The 26,506-nt window shown below is 38.9% G+C and overlaps 2 protein-coding genes across 5 annotated transcripts in view; one reads left to right on the forward strand and one right to left on the reverse strand.

The window, feature by feature from the left end:
- LOC5566542 (fatty-acid amide hydrolase 2-B) overlaps nucleotides 1-16,626 on the reverse strand; it is a 38,159-nt gene extending 21,533 nt beyond the window's left edge. The window contains exons 1-2 of the mRNA XM_001650887.2: nucleotides 16,428-16,626; nucleotides 165-637 (exon numbers count right to left, since the gene is read on the reverse strand). Of these exons, the coding sequence (XP_001650937.1) occupies nucleotides 165-464 (300 nt within the window). The 5' untranslated portion in view covers nucleotides 465-637; nucleotides 16,428-16,626. The remainder of the gene's footprint in view (nucleotides 1-164; nucleotides 638-16,427) is intronic.
- The window catches only part of LOC5566541 (cytochrome b5 reductase 4), a 228,340-nt gene that overhangs the window by 32,458 nt on the left and 169,376 nt on the right, over nucleotides 1-26,506 (forward strand). Inside the window, exons 1-2 of one of the 4 annotated variants that reach the window (XM_021853236.1) lie at nucleotides 17,087-17,338; nucleotides 17,622-17,771. In XM_021853236.1, coding sequence (XP_021708928.1) covers nucleotides 17,642-17,771 — 130 coding nt within the window. In that variant the 5' untranslated portion in view covers nucleotides 17,087-17,338; nucleotides 17,622-17,641. Of the gene's footprint in view, nucleotides 1-17,086; nucleotides 17,339-17,374; nucleotides 17,456-17,621; nucleotides 17,772-26,506 lie in introns of those variants that run through there. The other 3 variants (XM_021853237.1, XM_021853239.1, XM_021853238.1) reach the window with 3 other exon arrangements.

Below are 26,506 nucleotides of genomic sequence, written 5' to 3' on the forward strand. Positions count from 1 at the left end.
TGCTCGCAAATATTTACATTGTGCAGATTACCGTGCCGCCGTCGTTCTACTGTAATCAACCAACACTCGTTCAAGTGCTCGCTTATCTCGTCCAACTTCGACTCTCAATAGTAGTAAATCGATACGTTACACTACACTTAAGCCACATATAGGCGGGTACTCACCTTTCGCGTCCGGATCTTCAACGCCAGCGACGAAGCCGACTCCATCAGTATCAGGTTCCGGATCGGGGGCATCTTCTGCCCGTGTTCTCCGTAGATTGTCCTCAGGAACCATCGCACCAACAGCACCAGGAACTTGTGACCCACGTTCAGGACCGTCTTGACCAGGCTATGAGGTTTGCGCTTGTCTACGAAGCTAGTCGTGGACTGTTTGTTCTGTTGATCTTCGTCCATTCTGGTGCACGCATTCAAGCTTCGCAGCACGGATTTTGCCTTATGTCGCAGCCGTTCTCGCAGTTTCATCGAATGCTAAGCGCGGCCTGGTTGGCTCGCTGCTGGACGAACAGCGACTACTCCGCGAACGGTTGACCACACTAGAGCACTGAGGAAGTAAGCGAGCTCGCTCTCTGCCCGCTCGTGCTCGATAAGCTCTCACTCTCACGCTGAGGACTGCGAAGTGACGATCGTCGTTGTTTCTGAAGGAGGAAAGGTAGAAAAAAAAAACCATAAAACAATAAGATATCGAAGTAAATAATCGCACTTTTCTTGTTTTCATACACAGTTGGATGTGGACTTTGGTCGTACCGCAAATGGTCTATATTTTTGTCTTGTACGTTTCTGCAAGTTGTCGTCCTAGCAATTAGGTCTGGACTGATTATTACATGGCTGGAAAATGTTTTGGTCGTTGACCTGTTTCATGTGGATGTATGTATGCATGTCGCAAAAGTAGAACAGGTTACATTATGGCATGCCCGTTACAACGAGGTCGAAGGGTCACAATTAGTTTTAAACTTTTGAAAAGTTTTATCGCTTAAGATTTTTTATTCAGGCTTATATAATCTATTGATAATAACTGATAAAAAAGCTTTACTGCCCATGAAAGCATAACTGAGTAATTTTTGGTGACGTGATCACTTTTTCGAAGCCCGTCACTAAAATGTATTTTTTTGGCGGCATTTATACTAAAGTAATTTTCCGACAATAACTCATTATTTCCAACAAGCTCCGAAAGCACTGATGATGACAAGGACGCAAGCTACTCAAGCCAAGACGTCAAAATCATCATAGGAGATCTAAACGCTAAGATTTGCCAGGAGGTGGAATTCAGACCGACGATTGGAAAGTTCAGAGCCTACCGGATGACGAACGAAAACGGCCTACGACTAATTGATTTCGCCGCCTCCAAGAATATGGCCATTCGTAGCACCTACTTCCAGCACAGTCTTCCATACCGATACACTTGGAGATCACCACAGCAGACAGAATCACAAATCGACCACGTTCTGATTGGTGGACGGCACTTCTCCAACATTATCGACGTCAGGACCTATCGTGACGCTAACATCAACTCTGACCACTATCTGGTGATGGTGAAACTGCGCCCAAAACTCTCCGTCGTTAACAAAGTACGGTACCGACGGCCGCCCCGATATGATTTAGAGCGGCTTAAGCAACCGGATGTCGCAACTGCATACGCACAGCACCTTAAGGCTACATTACCGGAAGAGGGTGAGCTGGATGAAGCCCCTCTTGAGGACTGCTGGAGAACAGTAAAAGCAGCCATCAACGATGCAGCAGAGAGCAATGTCGGGTACGTGGGACGGAGTCGACGGAACGATTGGTTCGACGAGGAGTGCCAGGAGGTTTTCGAGGAGAAGAATGCAGCGCGGGCGGTCATGCTGCAGGAAAGGATCCGGCAGAACGTGGAACGTTATAGACAGAAACGGCAACAACAGACCCGCCTCTTTCGGGAGAAAAAACGCCGCCTGGAGGAGACGGAGTGCGAGGAGATGAAACAGCTGTGCCGGTCTCAAGAATCGCGTAAGTTCTATCAGAAGCTCAACGCATTTCGCAACGGCTTCGTGCCGCGATGTGCAGGGATAAGGATGGGAGCATTTTGACGGAAGAGCGTGAGGTGATCGAAAGGTGGAAGCAGCACTTCGATGAACACCTGAATGGCGCTGAGAGCACTGGCAATGAAGGTCGGCATAACGGAGGAAATACCTTCGTCGGTACTGCGGAGGATGGAAACCAACCAGCCCCCACTTTGAGGGAGATTAAGGATGCTATTCACCAGCTCAAGAACAATAAAGTTGCTGGTAAGGATGGTATCGGAGCCGAACTCATAAAGATGGGCCCGGAGAGGCTGGCCATTTGTTTGAACCGGCTGATCTGGGAAACGTTAGCCGTGAAATACGGAGGCGCATCATCAGTGGAAGTCAGGCCTACTATGGCCTCCACAAGAAGCTGCGGCCAAAAAAGATTCACACCCGCACCAAATGTACCAGGTACAAAACGCTCATAAGGCCGGTAGTCCTCTACGGGCATGAAACGTGGACGACCCTCGAGGAGAACTTGCAACCACTTGAAGTCTTCGAACGTCGGGTGCTTAGAACGATCTTCGGCGGTGTGCAGGAAAACGGTGTGTGGCGGCGAAGGATGAATCACGAGCTCGCCCAACTCTACGGCGAACCCAGTATCCAGAAGGCGGTCAAAGCTGAAGGATACGATGGGCAGGGCATGTTGCAAGAATGACGGACAGCAGCCCTGCAAAGATGGTGTTCGCGTCGGATCCGGTTGGTACAAGAAGGCGTGGAGCGCAGCGAGCTAGGTGGGCGGATCAAGTGCGTATCGATTTGACGAGCGTGGGGCAGAACCGAGGATGGAGAGATGCGGGCATGAACCGAGTATTGTGGCATGAAATTGTTGATTCAATGTTATCTGTTTAGATGTTAACTAAATAAATGAAAAAAGAGAAAACTGATAGTAATCACAAGAAACATGGTTAATATTAATAAGATACTATTTTGTGTCATTCATATATTTATTCACTCAAACAAAAGATTTCTGTTTATCTTTACTCTGTACTTTTTCTACTGTACCAAAATATTTCAAAAGCACAATGTTTCAACGACAAATCACAAAAACTGATTTCTAAAATGACTTTAAATATGGTGTCTTTGGAAAAATTGTAGATAATTTCAATACAAACAACTTTACCGTTTGCTTCGTTCTTGAGTTATGATTTTTCAAAATAAGTAGTGTCAGAGGAAAACAAAAAAATTCCAACTGAGTTTTCCGGGAAAATAAACGACCCTGAATTTTTCTCAATTATTTTTAATCATATATTGATGAGCCCTTCCTGTGGAAAAAGTTTCATGAAAATCTGAGACCCTTCGGCCCACTTTGTACGGAAATTGAAAAAAATCCCCTTATTCCCTTAAATCTTCGATGTCACATTTCTTAAATATGGAGTTATTATATGAACGACCCCCCAAAAACAGTTTTCCTCGTATATTTTGAAAATATGAGGTTTTCGGTAGCAACATTGTTCTACAGAAGTGTGTAAACTGTCAAAATGAATCATTTCCTCAAAGATACTAGAGTTGTAAAATGTAAGGGAAAGCAATCATAGAGAGTTAAATGCAAATATCAGTCACCTTCGTAGGTCGTATATTTTTTCGGGTGGCAAGTGGTGGCAGATGAAGTTCACTGGGTTTTAAAATATATCACTAGTAGTTGTTAATGTCGAAAGTACCATGAATATCCACGAGTATCCCTTTCAGTTAACGGGATTTGTATCAGGGTCTATTTAGGAAAGTTTGGATTCTGATTATCTGGTTATGGAATGATATAAACAATTTGATATGTTGCATTAGAGTGATGCAAATTTTGAAATATTGGCTCCCCTATGCTCAAACGATTTCTTTTATAGTAACTAGCATTCTCCCAAAGTTTGAAATGATTTAGATGAAATTTGACTGCGCACACGACATTTGATATTTGTATGGAGATTACTATGGAAAACGCCAACGTTTTGTGTTCAGCCGTCTATCTCTTCATCATAATATTTTATGGAAAAGTGAACACACTCTTCTCATATGAAATCCTTCCGGCTACAACTTTGCCAAAGACCACATTTTGATTGGACGTCTGGATAAATTGTTATTCATAATCATAAAGTGGCTTTGCATTTTACATGCTTCACCAACTGCTCGGCAGACAACAATGGAGCTCTTGGCGGGAAGAATAGATCAAAGTGATCCAGGCTACTATGTTCTACAGCAAAAAGGCAGTGTTGCTCTGAAAGTAATTAAATGATCATCTCAGCATCATTTAGACTTTGTTATCAATAATATCAAATTATCCTTACGTCCTATCAAAATGTGGTCTTCGGCAAAGTTGTAGCTGGGAAGATTGCATATGAGAAGAGTTTGATCACTTTTTCATAGATTATTATGACAAGCAGTTGGAGGACTGAATACAAAAGGTTTACGTTTTCCATAGTAATTTCCATATCAACTTTAAGTGGCATGTGCACAACCAAATCTCTTCCAAATCACTTCAAATTTTGGGAGAATGATTTTTATCATAATTGACACCGTTTAACCCCTCTACCAGCAGCTTCACTTTTTACCGCAGGAAAAAAATTCAAATCGCGATAACTTTTTTGTTTCTCGGTATTTTTGCACCATTTTTTCACAAGTTCTCAAAAAACTCTTCTAGTTTGAGGATCCGTGTCGATATTGATCATTGGTCATCTGGATCCAGAGATATTCCGAAATTCCTTGGGGGACCGACGCTTAATCATAACCCACGTATATATCTTAGGCTACAGATTTTTTAACGTATTCAGATGTTCACTTTTTGGAACAATACACTAATGAGAGTATGTTGTGAAAAAATGAAGCAATTTGGAGCAGCCGTCTTTGAGTAATGAGCATTTATGTTGCTAGTACCAAGCTGCCCAATTAAAGATCTTGAAAACTTCAAAAAACTTCTTATAGTATTTTTCAGATATCTCTAAGAATTCTTAACCAATTTGTATGATTTTTTCAGAGTAGCTCCTTATTACATGGCATTGTATAGCCCATCTTTTACTTTTTCGATAAGTTGACGTAAAACAAAATGGCCGCCTAAGACATTTTGTATGGAAAATGTCGGTCCCTCAAGGAACATTGGAATATCTTTAAAACCAGATCACAAATCATCAATATCGACACGGATCCTCAAACTAGAAGAGTTTTTTTAGAACTTGTGAAAAAATGGTGCAAAAATACCGAGAAACAAAAAAGTTATCGCGATTTGAATTTTTTTCTTGCGGTAAAAAATGAAGCTGCCGGTAGAAGGGTTAAGCATAGGGGAGCAAAAACTTCAAAATTTGCATCAGTCTAATGTTGCATTATTGAGTTTCACAATGGTTTCCCGCCAAAAGAGATTATATACAAAACATTAAAAACCAATAACTCATTAGAGCACGCATAATTTTCACTAATCAAATTGACTGAATTATTTAAAATTTTACTCTGAATTCGAGTCAACCTCGAAGCACAGACAAACAGACGTAACACTGACGAAATTTCCATCGACTACTCATTTAACTATCAATTAAAATTCGCTATGTTACAAATCACACAACCAGAGGCGCGTGCATCGTTTTCCTCCGCGTTTGACGTTACACACTACTGCCATCTGCAGGTCTTGTTGCACGAAACAGTATTTCGTGCAATATACTCACTAGATAATGATGGAGTACACTGACCGATGGATTTTAAAGACATTTTTTCTAAGTGTTGCATCTGTTTGTCTGTGCTCGAAGTCTCACGTTATTGAAAATATATAGACATCGTTCAACATTGGCACTCACTCCAGTAACAGTGATATGCAATCCGGCCAATTCTTATCGGACACGATTCGTCAACCGTTCTTATCGCAAACTGGAACAGCTGTTAGCTGCGTGTGGCAACAAGGTGGATTACAACGTGTACCCGTTGGCTTTCAGGTTGACACACGCAACAACATATATTGAAGGAACGCGATGCATCACTCCACTTCCTGTTTAAAAAGCGAAATAATGCCGAATATCGCTGGCGACAGTGGGCTTTACTACCTCAAGTTCAGTCCTCGATATCTCCGTATGTATCTACCAAGCTGTATATTAGAGCTGTTCACTTTTTTCAGGATACCCTTACCCGAACTTTTTTATCAAAACAAATTATCTTCTTCTTCTTCTTGGCATTACGTCCTCACTGGGACAGAGCCGGCTCTCAGCTTAGTGTTCTTATGAGCACTTCCACAGTTATTAACTGAGAGCTTTCTTTGCAAACTTGCCATTTTTGCATTCGTATATCGTGTGGCAGGTACGATGATACTCTATGGCCAGGGAAGTCAAGGAAATTTCCATTACGAAAAGATCCTGGACCGACCGGGAATTGAACCCAGACACCTTCAGCATGGCTTTGCTTTGTAGCCGCGGACTCTAACCACTCGGCTAAGAAAGGCCCAAATTATCTGTTCAAAATATTTCATTTTACGAAACGGCAACACTGATGATATTGCTGTTACTTTCACACGTTACGACACCGCATCCTGGTCAAAATTTCATTCTTAAAATAAGCGATCTACTGTTCAAAAACGTCTCATAAAATGGACTATTTAGCTAACTTGGTAGTTTTGTTTTTTTTATGTGTACAGGTCTACTGTTTATGTATGGCAAAACCGATAGTGTGTGCATAACTGATAACCTGCAATTTCCTACAGGAAAAACGAACCGTCATCGTCACACGCGAACGGAGAATGTTTCATGGGTTGTGTTTGCTGAATGGCCATGTGAATGACAAATAATTGGCGAGTTAATTGGCTTGATTTTACTTTTGCTGTCCGTTGTACGATCTATCGATTGTACTTTTTCGACTAATCTTTTGGAGCCATCAACGATTCTATGATATGCATTATCAAAGCCGAATTAGACTGCTTAATTTTTTGTTTACTGTGTATGAATCCAAAAAAATCATCATAGTCTGTGTCAATCCAATAAGGCACTGAGTAAGATATTGATAAGAATGACACATTATAATTAACTGCCGACGGCGGACAAGTATTTGAATCACACTTCTATCTATACTATTACAGAGCAGGAACAGTAAGGCACTCAAGTAACCACTCATGTCAAGTATGTACTCGCCTTTTTGCCTCAATTTACTCCAGAGCCTAAGACAAACATCTTATGCAATCGAATTAGCATAAATGCGACGATGTGCAATGTTATTGTTTTCGTTCTGCACACGCGTCTCTGATCACCGAACCATGGAAAGCCGGAAAAAAATGCACCACCAACAGCGCCACCTGCAGCTATGTATTTAGCTTCCAACCATTACTGTGGATGAAACATTCACTCATTTATTATTACTTTCAGTAGCATTCAATGAAAGTGCTAGATAGTTCACACACGCAGAGCCGGGCGGTCGATGGACGACTACTGGACTTTGCGTGGGTTCAATGATTGTATAAATGGCTTAAGTGCCAATATGAACTGAAATTCACTTTCACGGAGTGTAAGGATCTCAAATTTGTTTTAAAGATTCTTAGATCTATATACTCATATATACACATCTAAGAGGCGAATGAACCCTTCTGGTTTGAAACCTCTCTAATAAACGCAAAAAAATATCCACATCTGGATACAGATTCTTATCCTTCTTAGCTCCATATCTTTTAATCTAATGCTAAATCTTGAGCTAGAATGTTTAAACAGAGCTCACCAATAATCCAAAAAGTTCATTTTCTAATATAAATCATACCTTTTCAATATCGGGAAATGGAGAGTTTCCTGTTTTTGTATTTTTTTTTTTTTTGCAATAATCCTACAATATTCAAACGTTCCAGGTGATGTAGAATACGTCAAAAATGTAATCAGCAAGTAAAACACATCTAACAAATGTTCGGAATCGATCGGCAAATCTACAATCACGCACCAGGAGGTGTTAGTATACTGTAGTAGACGCCGCACAAGCGAAGCTGCCGAGTTCCTACAGTTAAGTGCTCGGAGACATTTTCGCTTCATTAATATTAATTAAGTAATCATCGCGTTCAGCAACATCAGCCGGCAAAAGCCACCACACCGTCATGAACCGGTTGACCAGGCTGCAAAACAGACACATTGTGGGTGAAATAGTGAGAATGTGTGAGCACAGCTCACAATAACTGTCATTATGACTCAATACGACCAAGGTATAATCAATACTCAACTGTAACGTGAAATGTAGCTTGCAGTTGATTTAAATGCTAAGCTGGCAATCAATTTACATTTCACATCGTGTAAAATTACAGTATCGACTAGTAAATTTATGCGGGTGACACAAAATTGATTAGAATACATGCTTGTTATTGGGGCCCATTCAGCCGTAGCGGTAAGCGCTCAGCTATTCAACAAACCATGCTGGGTTTGAATCCCACCGGTATTTTCGTGAAAGAAATTTTGTCTACTTTCTAGGGCATACAGTATTTTCGTGTTTGCCACACGATTTACCTACGAATGCCTAAATTGGCAAGAGCTTAATAACTGTGGAAATGCAGATAAGTAACCCATACCAATAAGAAGCTGTTATACAAACTCTGTCTCAATTGGGACGTAATAGTTGTCGTGGAAAATAACACTACTTCAATATAATTTATATACCATACAATATGAACTTTCAAAAAATTACTCAATATTAATATTTCAATCAAAACACGGATTTGTTAATTTCCAGAAAGTTGCTTAGGAAGTATTCCACAGTTTCCATCAGCATTTTTTAGGAATTTATTCGGGATTTCGGCTCAAGCTTCTCCTATGACTTCTCCAGAACTTTCTTCATGAATTTCTCTCTCAATTGTTCCTTAATGTCTTTAGCAAATATTTCCAGGCGATCATCCTAAAATTTATCTAGAAACATCTGCTAGATTGCATGATACTCCAGATATTTGGTGGAATCCGTCTTGACGTTTCTCAACAGTTTTCTTTAGTATACTTCCGGAAAATTTCCCAAAATTCTTAGCAGATTTCTCTAAAAATCTCTGCATTTGTAAAGATTTTTTAAATGTCACTTGTCTTGCAATGGAACCGGGCAATACTACAGAATTTACTGTTTTTCAGTTCCTAAGGCTAATCACTAATATTTCTATCAAAATTTTAGAATTTATTAAATGAATTTATTTCTTAAAAAAGTCTATCAAAAATTGTATACTCAAACAATTTATCTATCAATACCTTAACGTTTTAATTTTTGTGGAGCTTTGTGGATGATTTCATCGGCTTTTTTCGATTAAAACGTAGCCACGTAGTAGACTACGTCGACCTATTTATGGATTCGGTCATTCTCAGCGGTTCATGCTATAGAGCAAGTCCTACACCATCATCTACTTGTTTACTTCTAGAACATTTGTAGAAATTTGTGACTGAACTATTTTTTGGTGAAAACTTTACCTGTAAAACTTGATAATTTCTGCCAGATTCTAGATTTTTTTCAACTTTTCGTATAATTGTAAATAGCCACTAATTATACAATCTGTGTAATTTTCCCAGATCATCAAAAATCCTTTACAGATTTATCCTGAAATTCTTAGAGGAATTCATTTGGAAACCCCTCCAAAATACTAACAGTAATTTATTCAAGAGTCCCTCTTGAAATTCCTTTGAAAAACTTTTCCTAAACATTCTTCCAGATTTTGAACATAAATTTTCCAAATAACTTCTAAAATTATTTCAAGTGTTGTATCTTTGATTACCCCAGAAGTTTTCCCAGGAACTCCTATGAATGTTTGTTATTGGGATTTTTATTATTTTATTTTTTAATATCTACACCGTTATCTTCAATATATAATGGCTTGGAAATATAACCAAAACATTTGTTTAGCTTCAAGAATTATTTCATGATTACTGATAAATTTGAAAATTCCGTAAAGACATTCATGGAGGTGTTCTGCAAGGTGTCCGCCAATTTGGCCTTATGCCGTTAGGCCAAATGCCGTTTGGCCGAACGCCACCTGGCCGAATGCCATGTGGCCAAACGGGTCGTTTGACCGTATGCCGTTCGGTCAAATTACGAACAAAACAATAATCTAATTGCTACAACGCTGATGTGTTAAATTCAGAAGAGCGGCACAATAACTGTGTTGGGATAGAACATCATGTTTGTCTCTGCGATACCAACGGTGTGCTGAAGTTAACAGTGATTTACAATGACTGCATCTGAAATTTAGTCTTCTTTTAAACAAAAGCTATTTTTTCGAGTTCTACTGGTTACATTACTATTGACAAAAATTGCGCTTATATTTTAATTGGGAGTAAAATATTTTTTAAATCATCTGCAGTTCGTTTTAGTTATACTGATATAACGATTATTTGCATTACACTTGCTTATGTTTTCATAAAAAATGTTTCCTTCTTTTGAAAAAAGTCTGTACTTGCAAGAAAAAAGTATTGCTTATAATTGCAATCAATTTGCTTATTTTTTATATGGGAATTCTACCGTCTTTAAATCATTTGCTCTTCTTTGTAGTCAAACTGATATAACTGATAATATATAGTATATCTATTTGCATCACACTTGCCTATATTTTCATAAAAGATTTTTCCTTATTTATTTACTAATGCCTTTCAAGAGAACGGAATGAAGGCTTATGATGCGTGCATATTCAAAACATCACAAGGGTTAATGAGGATGTCATTCTCTTTCAAAATTGAGATTGCAACGTGCGAACTGAATTCTATACCGTTGCTTGCGTGAAGCAGTAAACCGATTGACTCGGTGTACACTCACGTCACTTCGTTGTGAAAAGAATAAGACAAAATTTTGTGTTTGCAAAAGCTGCATGTTAATTTGATTGCTAGCACTATACAATAATTTACTAAGTGCGATTCTTGAGAGATCCTGAAAAAGGACGAATAAGTCGTAAACCATTTTTGTCACTGTCAAAAATTGATTACAAACGTAATGAGAGAAAGTGAAATAGTGAATAATGAAAAAATGAATAGTTGCTTACAGTAAGATGATAGCTCTACATGTTTTGCTCTCTTCTCACTTTAACGATTGACTCGGTCTTAACCGACTCTAGTCACCTTTTTAGCCAACTGATTACTCACGCTAATTTTGATTCTGATCATGTGATTGTATCCCGTTTGGCATAAAGTCGTTTGGCATAACGGTCATTTGACATAATGGCCGTTTGGCATAATGATTGATTTAAAATAAATATCGGCATTTTTTAAGCTTTTACCGAGATCAACACCACTAAGTCGATAGCAAAAATTTTTGGTAGGTTCTAAACAAGCGTAGTGTTCGTTCAGAAATTTTCCAAGCTAAGAATTCCAAAAACTGTTGTGACATTAGAGAGCATTACTAAATAAAACTCGTGACTTGGCTCTGCATCTCAGAACATAAAGTATCTTTGAGCTTGTTGCGATATACATATTTGAAAACAGTAAATTGGCAAAGAAAGTTCACAGTTATTTATCAAGGAAACGCTCAAAGAATATTTCACTGCAGATCAAACTCTGTCCCAGTTTGTACGTAACACTCGATGAAAATTTCTTGATAAAGGAATGGAATTTTTTTTTGCAAAATATCAAAAGCTCTAATCCAAAGATCTGTCAATGCGAATTAATGCAAAAATAGCCTATATACGAAAGCAGATTATTTTTCGTTTAAAATGTTTAAGGCTCTCACGCAAAAAAATCTTTTCACAGCATACACAGCTAAAAATATGTTTTAAATTTAAGTTTATTTACATGCACATATTTGGAGCATCAAAATGAACCTAAATTTCAACGACCAATCCATTATTTTTCGATCGAATTCACTTTAAATTTACACGATCTTGTAATATTCAACCATTTATAGTTGAAAATTGAATGTATATTCATTTAAATTTACATGATGCTGTAACAATAAACGAGTTTGATTTATTTTTACAGTAGACTTCAGTTTACATCACATTGAAAATTAAATATTCTTATCTGTGCAGCTCAAATGAACAACACATCTTTAAGAGAAAATATTTGTGGCAAAACTTCTCAACGGTTCAATATAAATTCTAATTTTGAAAGTGTACATCAAAAACATCGTCTATTATCGAGAGAAGGGAAAATTTGTGATTGAAATAATATTGTTTCCAGCATATCTCGGAAAGAGATCACGCGTTTGCCCCAAAAAAGTATATGTTAAACTTACTGATATCTGTGAGATTGTTCTAGAAAATTCCAAAAAAAAAAATACCAAGTTGTTTTGTCACACTGGCAATTGTAACCGCATAACAGTCACATTGAGATTATACATGCGCCTCATAATGCAGTAGCAACGAAGTAGCAGTCTATCAGAATTATTTTCTGACTATTCACCCAATATGCGATATGAGTTGTACAAAATTTCAGCCTCAAATAAGCACTTTTGAATTCTTAGTGATTTTTTGAAATTTTAGTTTCCTCCCATTCTGCGATGAATTGCAAACTTGGTATCCCATTTACTCAATGCCTACTTTTGTCGAATGTTACAAATATGCAGTTATAGGCAGTAAAATAATTATCATTCTAACAACACATCTGGCAAGAATTGATAAAACAGCAAAATATATAAATGGTTAACATTTAGCTTTACTCAATAATAAAATTTAAAACTCTATAAATATAAAGAACAGCATATTATCAAAAGAAAGCAAAATTTATAATTAAATTAATAGAAGAATGGGCGCCAAAAATTATTGCGGAATAATATAACGAAAAGACATAAAAAAGTGCGTTCAGAATCATCGAAATGATTGTGCTACTTTTACCTGAATGCCATTTCCCCGAATGACTGGTTTCCCCGAAAAAATGGTGACGAGAAAGAACGATAAACAGTCAAAAAAAGTGTACGGAGATAAACCAGCCAAGGGCTGAAAATCTCCCTAATAAAGATAAATAATAATAAACAGTCAAAATAAGGAAGTATTCTGTCATTCTCGGCTTTACACGTGTTGGCAAAAATGCTGAGGACGGGAAAAATCGAGAGAACCACCAATTTAATAAAGAATGGTGCATATTAGACGGTCAGTTCGTTCACCACCCTGAAATGTATAAAGTTACGACAATTATGAGTAAGGGAAACGGGATATTTGGGGAACTGGAACTCAGGGAACTGGCGTTTGGGGAAACGACATTCGGGAACCAACGTTTGGGGAAAAGTAGCACAACCCATCGAAGTAACTGCAGTAATCGGTTTCTCTTTTCGCTGATAATTTCAGCAGATCAATGTTATCGATTGCCGCACTTGTGTCAGTTGGAAACAAAAAAAAATACTTTAAGAATAATGAATGAGTTTAAGAATATAGCTCCACAAAAAAGCCTATGCATGAAAGAAGGAGAAATATATTGAAACTTTAAATCAACAGTTTTCATACCTATAATTATGGTTACATCATATTTAGGAAAACAAATAGAACAATTAAAAGAAGGGTAAATTTGTGCTAAGTATTTGAAAATCTTCAGTGCAAAAGTTTGTTGTTGAAAGAAGGGTAATTTCTGGATATAAAAAATACTATTGGCAATAACTTTCGTAATATGCTTTAGTTTATTCAAGAGCATATGCATGTCAAGAGCATATGTTGAATAAAGTGTCATTTTGTATCAATTGGTATGAATTGACTCCAAAAAAGCCTGATGTTATCAGGAAGATTCAATAGAAACGTAAAATCGAAAAATTGAGAGATTCTTGGTTTCAGACTCATTATGCTAAACGACTATTATGCCAAATAACCATTATGCCAAACGACCGTTATGTCAAACGACTTTATGCCAAATGACCATTATATCTAACGACTTTATGCCAAATGACCTACCACCGATCATGTCCCTGTTACATTTCATTCCAAATATCCCATGAAGCGATTCTCAATCCTACCAGCACCACTTCCAATTATTTTTTATTAAACGCCTCTGGCGGATATAAATTTCTACACCCTCATCAAAAAATTTAACAAATTTTTTCAGTTGGCATATTTTCCTGACAAATGTAAAAATTCCAAAACTGTACCAATTTTAAAACCGGACCATTATTCTACAGAAACTTCTACTGCCCCTCTTTGCACAACAGTCACAATACACAATAATTTTGTTTAATTCATTTTGATCAGCCGCCTTTTACCGAAAGCGCTTTGAAAATATTTCAAATTTGTTGAGTTAGAAAAGTACAATTAGATTAAGTATTTATTTTAGATACAGAAGTCAAGTTCAGATTCAACATTGCACAGTATTTAGCATGGCGTGCATCCAGGTTCAAAATAATATTCCCAATTTTATTGCACAGAGCTCCCCTAACTTATTTGATTCCCAAGTGTTCCACACAATTATTGAAAAGCATGTCGAAACGATTTTTTTATGGAAATATTCATACCTACATTTCCTAACTATTAAAACAGAAACATTCCATATAATAGCATATTATTAATAGAAGATGATTTTTAGAGCAGCCTATTCCTCCATAACCATATAAGTATAGAGAATAGCCCATGATTCAAAGAAGGGAAAATGTATGATGGAAATATTAAGAGCTGTAATGACATTAATTATTGAATTATAACGTCTTGAAAGAATAGCTTATTTATAGAAGAAAAACATTCTCATTAAAACATTAGCAGTACTAACTCCAATAATTAGGTCAATATAACTATAAAGAACAGAACCTTTCATTTAAAGAAGGGATAATCTCTGATGAAAGATTTTCCAGTTATATGTGTACAACCAAACTCAAGAGATGAGCAACAGATCATGCACAGTGTCGTTCTTATTATTGGCATTACACCTAACGCAAATCTTTAGCGTAGTGTTCTACGAGCACATTCACAATGATTAACCAAAAGTTTGATTTGCCAAAGTAGTCATTTTGCATTCTTATTTGTGCACAATACACGAGCACGATTATGATTCATGGCGAAGAAAATGAAGAAAACGAAAAGATTCTGGATCGATTTTGAAGTGACCACCTTCAGCATGGCTTTGCTGTATGGTCGCAGAAGTAACAACAAAGCTAATGAAGGCCCCTTACACTATTATGCTGATCATTTAATCAAGTTTTGTCCTAGAAATTCATTTGAAAGAATTTACAACTGCAAGGCAATCGCATTTCAAAGGAAACACTTTCGATATTTGCAGCCCTTAAAAATTATCAAAAAAGTCTGCTCACTTTCCACACATACGATTTCAATTTTCATTTTGGAAATAATGCCTATCGTATTTATACCTAACGTATTTATATTTAACGTCGTGCACCCGGTCCACATCAACGAAAATTCAGTTTTTGTTAATGAACAGTTCGGATTCCAACATGGACATTCGACCGCTCATCAACTTTCACGTGTAACAAATTTGCTGCGTCCAACAAACCTGAAAGCAATTCTTCGGGTCTTGCTCTTCTAGACATAGAACAAGCCTTCGACAGTGTTTGGCATGAAGGCTTGATTGTAAAATAAAAAAAAAAAACTTTAATTTTTCAACATTCATTGTTAGAATAATCCAAAGTTTTCTGTGAAATCGTACACTTAAGGTCAATTATCAGAACTGAATCCGAACTCTGAAAGACTTCCTGTAAGTTCTCCTCAAGGCAGCATTTTGGGACCTATATTATACAATATTTTCAGTTCTGACTGAGTTACCACTAGAATATCGAACATATTTGTATGCAAACACACAGGACTCTTCTCCAAAGGACAAAGCCTGCGTGTTATCTGTAGTAAAGTTGATGGAAGTTTTGATGTAGGGCATATAACTGCTCAGGCACCTTTATGATTCACTTTGATACGATAAGTTTTTCTAGGCCGAATCGTCTGAAACTTTGCAATAGGCAACTCAATACATGGTGCAAATTGTGGCCAAATATGAGCTCAGTAGCTTTTGAAAATCTCCTGACGAAGTGAATCAAAAGAGTCAAAAATAGGATCCAGTTCTCTATGCACAAAGAAACAGGATCTATTCCAATCTATAATGTCCCAAAGTAGGCTAATCGCCACGATATCCGTCACCGCATAACCGTCTCATCCCGTCTCAGAATCAACAAGTTGTGTCTAAAATCATGGGCTATTTAGCATAATTCTGCTATATTTCCCTCATCCGCTTTCGTTGACTGTTCGCCTCGATTACGTTATCTATCGCTGTAGTGTAGCTTACTTTTCCGCAAACCCGGTTTTGATTTTGCAAGTGTACCTTCTCGAGCCCAGGTTTATCACTGTATACGGCCTATGGCGCGAGCTCCGTCAAGCGTGACCGAGGGCAATTTCGCATGACTTCATTGGGCATGATGAACGTAAGAATGCATTGTTTTATGAAAGCACTCTCGTGATTCGCCGATGGATTTTGCTCACTTTCGATTCAATATGTTTCAAATTTGTTGCCTCCTTCGATGGTTATTTTTAGAAACCACTTCAAAACCAAACATTCTTGCGATCGGACATATAGCACATCCATTTGCTGGTACGCACCTTATTTTGGCTTATTCACGTGAATCTCCCCACATCCGGATTAATCCGGACTTTTTTAATCACAATAGCTTGATAAAATTCCACTTTACCAACACCCACACACGAGTGCACTATTCTTCGGACAACACGCGCGAAATATTCGCTGATCAAAGCAAGCTAGTGTCCGCACTCGGAGACGGCTCAGCGACGATTACCTACTTCTGTCGTTCTCTGGCTCAGTCTGTAGTACAATGACTCTCTCCGCCTTCTATCTATACAGTATTAGACAATACGTTTGTAATTTTTTCTATTTTCCATGCAAAATAGTAGGTAATGTTTTTACTAGTTCGATTATTTGAGGCTCAATTGCTTTTAACACTTTACGGAGCCTAGATTCATTGTTTGTATAATTAACAATTTATTGTACTTTTCAGTACCAAAATTAGTAAGGGATGGAGCCCAGAGTACTCGTGGTAACTCTAGGTTAATGATCATTTTTTTCTTCAAGTAATGACATGATCCATAAATAACTCAAATCTAACCCTTTGAATTTGACTATTTTGTCTGGAAAATTAAAAAAGTTGCAAATGTATTGTCCAAGTCTGTACATGTTGATAGCGATGTCGTATTACTGGTTTCTTATAGAGGATGATAGAATGCCCGGCGGCAAAGCAGAGAATGGCTCTCACAATTCCGTCAGTCGACGAGAAGCCGCTAAAACGTCTGTAGACCATCAGTGTGATTCAACCATTTCTCAACTCTACAAACAGAGCACTACCACATACGGTGCGAAGCGTGAGAGTGTGCAAGATTATCGCCGATTTTGTATTTTACGGTGAGTGTACCGTTCTATCGTTCAGGTGACTGATTGTGCGATAACTGTGAGCTACGTTCCATATCAAATCCCTCCTTTCTATCAGCTTATCAATTTGGTAAGTTTAAAGGTTGATAATGACAGTGTCGGGTTGTCAAAGTGGGCGATGAAACATACAAAAATGTGCGTGTCGCTTCTGACATGAAATTGCTGTGCTGCGATCGAAGAATGCAGGGTAAAAAGTTGCAAAACAGAGAGGATGGACACGATTTAAGAGAGAGTATTTAGGGGAACTCGTGAGAGTTGTGTTCAAATAGGGGATGATGGGTTTTATTATGTAAAATTTGTAGGGTGAAATGTATGCAAATTATTTAACACAATTTATTTCTAATTCGTTTTAGATTCGTGAAAAACAACAAAAATGGGTGACAATCGTGAATTGCAAGTGCCCCGAGTAGGAATAGAAGTTAACAATGCCGCGACATCGCCGATCAAGACACCATTGACGCAGTTTAAACAAGCCAACAAACAATCGACAGGATCAGCAACAGGTTAGTGTCGAATGCTGATTAAATACCGTAAAACTGCGTATCTTTGATAATGCGGGTAACGTTGATAGAACAGGTTACAAATCCACCATCGAGGGACCATCGAGTAAGGGAGGTATCGAGTTATAAAACACAAAACTGGGATCCAAGGGACCATCGAGGTGGCCAGGAAAACCAACTTTTACTATGGTATTCTAACTCGATATCGAGATATGGATTATCGACTAAGGGAGATTTGACTGAAATATATTTTTGTTTCTGTAACGTTAGAATAAATTCAAAATTGACCTTAGCACAAAGGCTTCAGTCAATATTCATAAAAATAATTCAACAATTTTGTTTCACATAATTTGAACAAAGAACACTTCAATACCATTTTTTTTATCAATTTTGTATTTCAATGCATACTTTATAGGCCCCTCTCTTTTATGACAGTCTCAACAAATGTTCAAACATTTCAAACAGTATTCTAAATGTGCGTTTGCTTTCATAAGGGATGGTACACATATTATGTCACGCTAAATTTCGACTTTTTCGACCCCCCCCCCCTTTGTCATGTTTTTATATGAGTCCTTCGAAAATTGTGTAAGGCTTGTCACGCCTGGCTTGACCCCCTCCCCCCTTAGAGCGTGATGTAATTTGTGCATGACCCCTAAGTACAGTCGACTCTACACAACTCGATATTCTATAACTCGATTTATTCTATGATTCGATTTTCGGCCCCTTCAAACTCCCATACATCATAAGTCGATATTTCTATAACTCGATGTCTCCACTAGTCGATCACATGTGAGGAAAATTTCCCTCTATAACGCGATATCTACCCAAAAATTCTTTTTATACAGACAAACAATGTCCATTTCTGGTTTAAAAGTGAATAAAGTCTCTAACCAGTTGAGTAAGAGTAAAAAAGCATGCAAATAAAAATTTTGATTTTCAGTAAAATTAAGTGATTTTTCGACCATTTGGAAAAAAAGTCTTCACATATAATTTTTCAAAATGCTACCAACAAAATAATATTGCTTTCTTACAAAAGTGATCATAAAAGTATTGGATATACAGAAATTTCATACTTTCATTTTTAGATTTTTTGTCTCGGTATGTTCTATAACTCGATAATTCTATAGCAGTCGATGGTCCTTCGAATATCGAGTTATGGAGAGTCTACTGTATTATCAAAGTTTCTTCAAAACCGAAAACTGAGTTTCAATTGCATGATAATTCATAGGTAATTTATGAACCCATTATACATTGAATCGTATATGATAAGTTATGAAAGTACAAAAGAGGAGACAATATACGTGCACTTGTCATCAGACTGCATGGAAGTGTACGTATATTGCCTTTTTTATGCACTCTTGTATACTATCATAAACGTTCTTGTATTCAATGGGAATCAATTGATGGTAAAATTTTCCTCTGCAAATGATTACAAGCATAACAGTACAATTTAAAAAATATATAATGAAGTACTTGAAGACATTCTGTTGGTATTCGAATAGTTCTGCAAACAAAATAATTTGATTTAGCCTTATGAATTCGGGGTACCCCCGTTGGTTTTACCACATTTAATCTGAACACTTTCTAATCTGTACCCCGCTAATTTGCACATCATACGTTTGAATTTTGGTAGATGTACGAATGTGGAATTGGGTGAATTTTAGACATAAATTCAAAACTTTTCCATTTGACTCAAGGGTGAATGTAGATGGAAACATTTTGTGGTTGGCAAATAATGGATGACACCTACTACCTTCAATGTGGATAAATTATTTTAAACTCAATACATCTTTTAATAGTGTTTTACCAGCTTGATGTGAAGGCAGTGTCCTGTGCGAGTGTGAAGTTGGGCCACTGTATTTGGGAAGACCCAAGCAAGACGGTTTGTTTGCGGGACGCGAAGAATTTTTGCTGTCAGTGTCAGTTTTGTGTTCAGTCGATAATGGATTACCAACTGTTGAGTTCATTTCATGCTTATGATAACACATTTTTTCTTGTAAGCGTAACTTTTAAGTAATATTAAAACAAACTTTGTATGGTTCGTCACTATAAGTGTCGGCATTATGCTTTTTTCTTATACAATTTCAATATACATATATTTTTCTCTGATTGACATTATTAAAAATTATCTTTTGAATTGTTCGACATTGTGAATGTTGATGTATTTTTTAAAACTTCTACCATATCGAGACAATATGCACAATATGTAATTTTCCAACAAACTATGTATGGTTCGTCACTACAAGTGTCGGCATTATTCCTGTTTCATATAATTTAAAATATATACATGTAGATCTTTTCCTCCCTCACTAATAAACACCCTTCCCGTGGTGATTGTGGAGATGCAGAGGTATTCTCGGTCTCTAGAAGCAACAATCATTACACCCTAACATTCCTTCCCCATCCCAACTGACTGTAAGGACTTGGCCGGCGCCGTTATTGATCAATAATATTAGATCTGCTAAAATTGCACTTCGAGAATAAGCGGAAACTCCCATCCCTTATTCATTTGGATCGTAGTACAATTCTTACCAGTTTCTATCAATCACGGAGTAGCAACCATTGACATGTACAGTCAGTCTATGCTATGCTATGCTATGCTATGTACCCCGCTAATTCGCACTTCGTTCAGATTAAAAATGGTTCAAACGTCATTCAACTTATGGAACGGAGTAAAGTTAAGTATATAAATATTTCTCACTCTGCGAAAAATGGCAAACATTTTGTTTGGATATATTTTGAAAAAAAAAATCAGTTTTCTGAAAATAGCTATTCTACAATTTTGTGTACCTTATTAAATTGAAAAGTTTTACAGAAGAGTCGATTGCTCTAAATTTGTCCTTTATAAAAATATTTCTAATTCAAATTTATATATTTTTTTCTAAATTGGAAATTTGCAGTAACACAACAGTTTGTTTATGAATAGCTTTGAATTTGAAGCTTAACTAATTTGAATTATTTTCAGGGTGTGGCAAAATTTCCAATTCAATCGGAGCACTAGAGGCCGAGATCCACCGTTTTGTATGAAAACAAAATGGCCAATGCGTACTTTATTCTGTCCAGTACTGTAAAATCATCTCAGAATTCCATGAAACTGAATTAGCGATTCAGTACTTTTATTAATAATGAATTTTATAAAAAGAGGCTGTTCAGTCTCGCAGCAACGACTCTCCCATTGAATGATAGGCGCACTCAGCTGCAGCAGCAGCGCAGCAGTGTGTATTTAATTTGCTCCTTTCGCCCCAGCTAGCAGCAAGCAGCCCGTTTGCTTTCATGCTGTTGCTTTGGGCTGCGTGATGATAGCTGTCGGCGCACTGTTATCTATGTAACAATACCGTATGCGATGTGCACTTTTGCTACCTCTTGCATATATAAGAATCACCGTTCTCTCTGTGATATTAGTTGTAAGTTGTTATCGTCACGCATAGTATTCCCCACCGAGCAGGAGCACTGCCTCTTGGTGGTGGCAATAAATTATCGTGAGATTGAAGTAAAAGAGTTTCGTTATTCGTCTGCCCCTCCGGGACCAAACATTACACAACGTAGGGCCTGGTCAACCCTGGACGAAACATTGGTGCCATGACCAGGATAACGGACACCCCGGAGGACCATTCGACGAGTGACGGACTGCTACAGCAACGGACAACTCAACCCGGGCCGAAGTGTCGTCCAATCGGACCTCGCCGTCCACCTGTAGGACCTAGCGTCCACCCGCCGGACCATTGCCGTCCATGCATCGGACCCCTGCGTCCATCCCCGAACCCCTGCGTCCACCTGTTGGGACCTCTGCGTCCATTCCCGGACCCCTGCGTCCATTCCGGACCATTGCCGTCCAACCGGACCTCGCCGTCCACCTGTTGAGACCCTCGTGTCCACCCGCCGGACCATTGCCGTCCATGCACCGGACCATCGCCGTCCATCCGGACCCCTGCGTCCATCTGTGGGACCTTAGTCGTCCATGCGGACCCCGCCGTCCACCCGCCGGACCCCTGCGTCCACTAGCAAGGCCGAAGCGTCGACTTGCGAAGAGAAGATCATTCCCAGGACCCCTGCGTCCATCAGTGCAAAGCTGAAGTGTCGATTTTCCGAATAGAAGTGTGACCCTTGGACCCCTGCGTCCACCCGCTGGATCCCCGCATCCAATCCAACCGTCATCAATGGATCAAGCGTCATCTGAATCAATCATCGATCAAGCCAAATTGTCATTCCCGTCTACCGTCCATCATCAATCGGAATCAATCAAGCGAACAACATTACCAACCCAACAACACTACCTGAGCTGACTGCGCATCACCACCATCGAAAGCGAAGCATCTCGTCTACCAACAGCAAGCTGTCGTTCGCGCCGAGCCGACTACCTATAGAGGAAAACATTCGTTTTCGGGCGGGAGTATGTTCGGGCTCACCGCAACGATTCCCCATTCATTGCTAGGCGCACTCTGCTATAGCAGATGCGCAGCAGCGTATTTAATTTCACTGTTTCTCCCCCAGCTAGCAGCAAGCAGCCCAACTGCTTTCATGCTGTTGCATTGGGCTGCGTGATGCTAGCTGTCGGCGCAAATTATCATTGTAAAGCAAAGCAAATCCGTACTACCTCTCGCATATAAAAGAGGCACAGTATCATGTGAAATGTTAGTTGTAAGTTGTTATCGTTACCCATAGTATCCCCCACCGAGCAGGAGCACTGCCTCTCGGTGGTGGGTAATAAATTAGTCATCGTAATAGAAGCTCGTTTGTTCGTTATTCGTCTGCCCCTTCGGGACCAAAAAGTTAACACAACGTAGGGCCTGGTCAACCCTGGACGAAACATTGGTGCCGTGACCAGGATAACGGACACCCCGGAGGACCATTCGACGACTGACTGTTGGCAGAGCCAGCAGACCTTGAACCAGGAAAGCGAGCAACCAGAAGGGGTCGTCACCACTTCCTAAGTTCACTTATATACTCACCAGAACTAATCCGCTTCCGCAGGGCTTCCTTCAACTTCAACCGGCTTTTCGGATTTCGGATCGGTGTCAAAAATATTCGAAGTCTCAAATAAATTTGCCTAACGCAATCTTTATTAGTGAACTTCCATCGGGGTCGGATCACATCCGATTGAGAATGATTTCGGTTGGTGCACCCACCCGACCTAACTCTTCACTGAACATTGTACACTAGCGATGTCTAACTTGCTACCTACCTACGCGCGCACGCGACCTGCTGTTCGCTCTCGTTTTCTTTATTATGACAGCTGCGCTCTTGCTCTCGCTCTCTATTTATGTTTCGGGGGGTGTTGCCAATTACACCGACTTTCATTATACCGACAATTTACACCGTACAACAAAATAATGAAAAATTAATATTCCAATACGTCCCCTTAATTTATCATTTTTATCAATTCGCACATTTTGTTGAAACGTGATTTCATTAGGGGTTTTGTAAACATATCAGCAATCTGATCTTCACTTCTTATGTATTCTAACACAATTTTCTTCTCATGAATCAAATTTCGCACATACATATACCGCACATCAATATGTTTTGTTCATTGATGTTCCCTCGGCTCCTCCGAAATCCGAATGCAGGGTATGTTGTCTTCATATATGGTGAAGGGAATGGACGAAATTCCAACCTCTTGTAGCAAATTTGATATCCAAACACCTTCTTTACCAGCTTCACACAACGAAACCAGTTCTGCTTCCGTCGACGATAATGTCACAATCTGTTGTCGCTTGCTCTTCCAGGACACGATGTTACCGTACACCAGGAAAACATTTCCAGAATTGGACTTCCGTTCTTCAATATCGTTCGCAAAATCAGCATCTGCATATCCCTTGAGTGGTTCGTCATCCTTCTCACGAGAATAAACCAGGCGATACGTTTTCGTTCCATAGAGATATCGAAGAATCCTCTTCAACCCAACCCAGTGTTCGTCCCCTGGCATGCTCTGAAATTGGCTCAAAATACTCACAGCAATGGTTATGTCAGGCCTTGACATTAATGTCAAGTATTGAAGGCAACCTAACAGTTCTTTAAATGGTTTATCAGTACACTTTTCTGATCTCACCCATTTACAGTTTAAGTCCATTGGAGTAGATGCCGCTCTGCAATCTTTCATACCAAACGTATCCAGTATCTTATCAACATAGGATTGCTGAGAAAGCTCTATTGTACCTCTTTCAAGATTTCTGGAAATTTCCAGTCCTAGGAAGTTTTTAACGTCCCCTAAATCCTTCATCTTGAAATAGTCCGAAAGCTTTTCTTTGATCCATTTTATACCGGATATGTTACTTCCAAAGAGCAAAATATCATCAACATATAGTATGATAAACAAATCTTTCTCGGGACATTTATAAAGACATGTATCACTGTTCAGCCTTTGAAAACCAAGTTGTGTTACAACTTCATTGAAACGCTGGTTCCAATTCCTTCCAGCCTGTTTCAAACCATAAAGACTTTTATTTAACTTACATATCTTAACAATTCCATTTTCGTCCCGTGGTAGTTTCATATACACTTCTTCATTTAGATTGCCATTAAGGAATGCAGTTTTTACATCCATTTGATGTATTATCCAATTTTTCTTAACTGCAATCGAAAGCATTGTCCGAATAGTTGTCATCTTTGCAACTGGAGCAAAGGTATCACTGAAATCAATACCAGGGCGTTGCGAGCACCCCTTTGCTACTAGCCTTGCTTTATACCGGACTGTTTCTCCGTCTTTGATGTTAAAAATCCACATGGAGTTAATGGCTTTATGCCCTTCAGGCAATTCGTCAACCAAAGTCCATGTGTTATTTTCTTTTAAGGCGCAAAGTTCTTCATCAATGGCTTGTTTCCATTGATCCCAGTCAGTTCGTTTACGCAATTCATCAATATTCTGTGGTATATCACCTGAACCATTCAAGGAGAGGGCAACAGTTTCATAATCTCTTAGCCAGGCAGGAGGTCTAATGGTTCTCTGGGGACGACCTTCTTGCTCAGGAATATCTTGAAACTCATTCTCAGATGGCTCTCCTACACTCATGAAATCATCTTCACTATTTTCATTTAATGGTAAATCATTTTCTACTTCAATAATCTCAAGTTCGGGTCTTTTCTCCACCTCACAGAAATTGGGATTCTCTTGTAATTCGTCATCAACTTTAGGGAAACAAAAATGATGTTCATCAAATTTGACATCCCTCGAAACCGTGATCCTGTCAAAGTTTTCATCCCATAGTCTGTATCCGTTCGGTGCATATCCCATCATACAAAGACGTCTACTCTTCTTATCAAGCTTTGTACGGTATTCCATGTTCACATGTGTATATGCAATACACCCAAAAACCTTTAGTTTACTGACATCAGGTTTCACTCCAAACCACATCTCATAAGGTGTTTTTGGAACAGATAATGCACTTGTGGGACTACGGTTCAATGTATATGTAGAAGCATACAAAGCTTCTCCCCAAAACATAAATGGACAACCACTCTCATGTAGAATCGTCCTTACTTTTTCCATTAAGGTACGATTCATTCGCTCACTTACACCATTTTGCTGTGGTGTGTAGGGAGCAGTGGGTGTCATTTGAATTCCTCTCTCTCGGCAGAACCTTACAAATTCTCCACCAAAGTATTCACCACCGTTATCTGTACGAAGCTTGGCAATGCGAAGATTGAAATGAGCCGTTGCCATAGCCTCATATTCCCGAAACTTGTCCAGGACTTCACTTTTATACCGGATTAGATACACTACTGTAAAATGTGTGTAATCGTCAATGAAAGAAACAAAGTATCTACAACCATCATAGGTTTCTTCCGGTAATTGACCACAAACGTCAGAGTGAATAAGCTCAAGTGGTCGGTTCGATCTCGAAGTGATCGAGTTATCAAAAACCTCTCTGGTTTGTCTTCCATAAATACATGATTTACATGCAAATGGGCAATCAGACATGGCAGATAGTTCTACATCCAACCTCTCTACCATATTGTCTCTCACAAGTTTGTTTAAATTTTGGGCTCCCAAGTGTCCATACCGAACATGCCATAACTCGGCATCACTAAGCATTTTACTTGCAAATACCTTATTTGCGTATCCAACAAACTCAATATCCAAGATATACAAACCATTGACTCTCTTTCCAGTAAGAATCACCGTTCCATCGTTGTCCAAAATTTCAACTCCACCATTCCTGAATAAGACTGCCTTCCCAGTGGACTCAATACGCGAAACAGAGACAATATTAAAGTTCAGATTTGGAACGAAAAGAGCGTTATACAAATGAACGTTGAAATTTTTATTTGTCCGCAAATTTACATTTCCGGCTCTGCGTGTTCGCATCATCTCCCCTTCTTTAGCCGTCTTGATGTTCGCAACATAGTCCCACATCTCGTTGAACATTTGTGCATCGCGGAACATATGATTGGAGGCTCCCGAATCTAGCAGCGTAACGCCGCCGAAAGTGGGCGATGGAACCGGCAGTCGCTTGAAATCCATTTGGAACACTCGGCAGTCGCGTCTGAGATCAGGATTCAGCTCATCGAGGGGAATACGCACCATGAATGCACCATTCTGTCGTGTTACCAGGGCAACATCGCGTTTCTTGCCCCCCGGATGGGTATGGAACGTCGGCTTCGATGCTTCCTTTCGGCGACGCGCTTCCCGACAGTTGCGCATCTTGTGTCCATACCGTCCGCATTGGAAACATTTCAGGTTCCGGTAATTCTGTTGTGGTGCAGTCATGGCAACTTGAGATGGTCCCGGCATGTTCCGC

The sequence above is a fragment of the Aedes aegypti genome, chromosome 3 (assembly GCF_002204515.2).
Source record: "Aedes aegypti strain LVP_AGWG chromosome 3, AaegL5.0 Primary Assembly, whole genome shotgun sequence".
Lineage (NCBI taxonomy): Eukaryota > Metazoa > Arthropoda > Insecta > Diptera > Culicidae > Aedes > Aedes aegypti.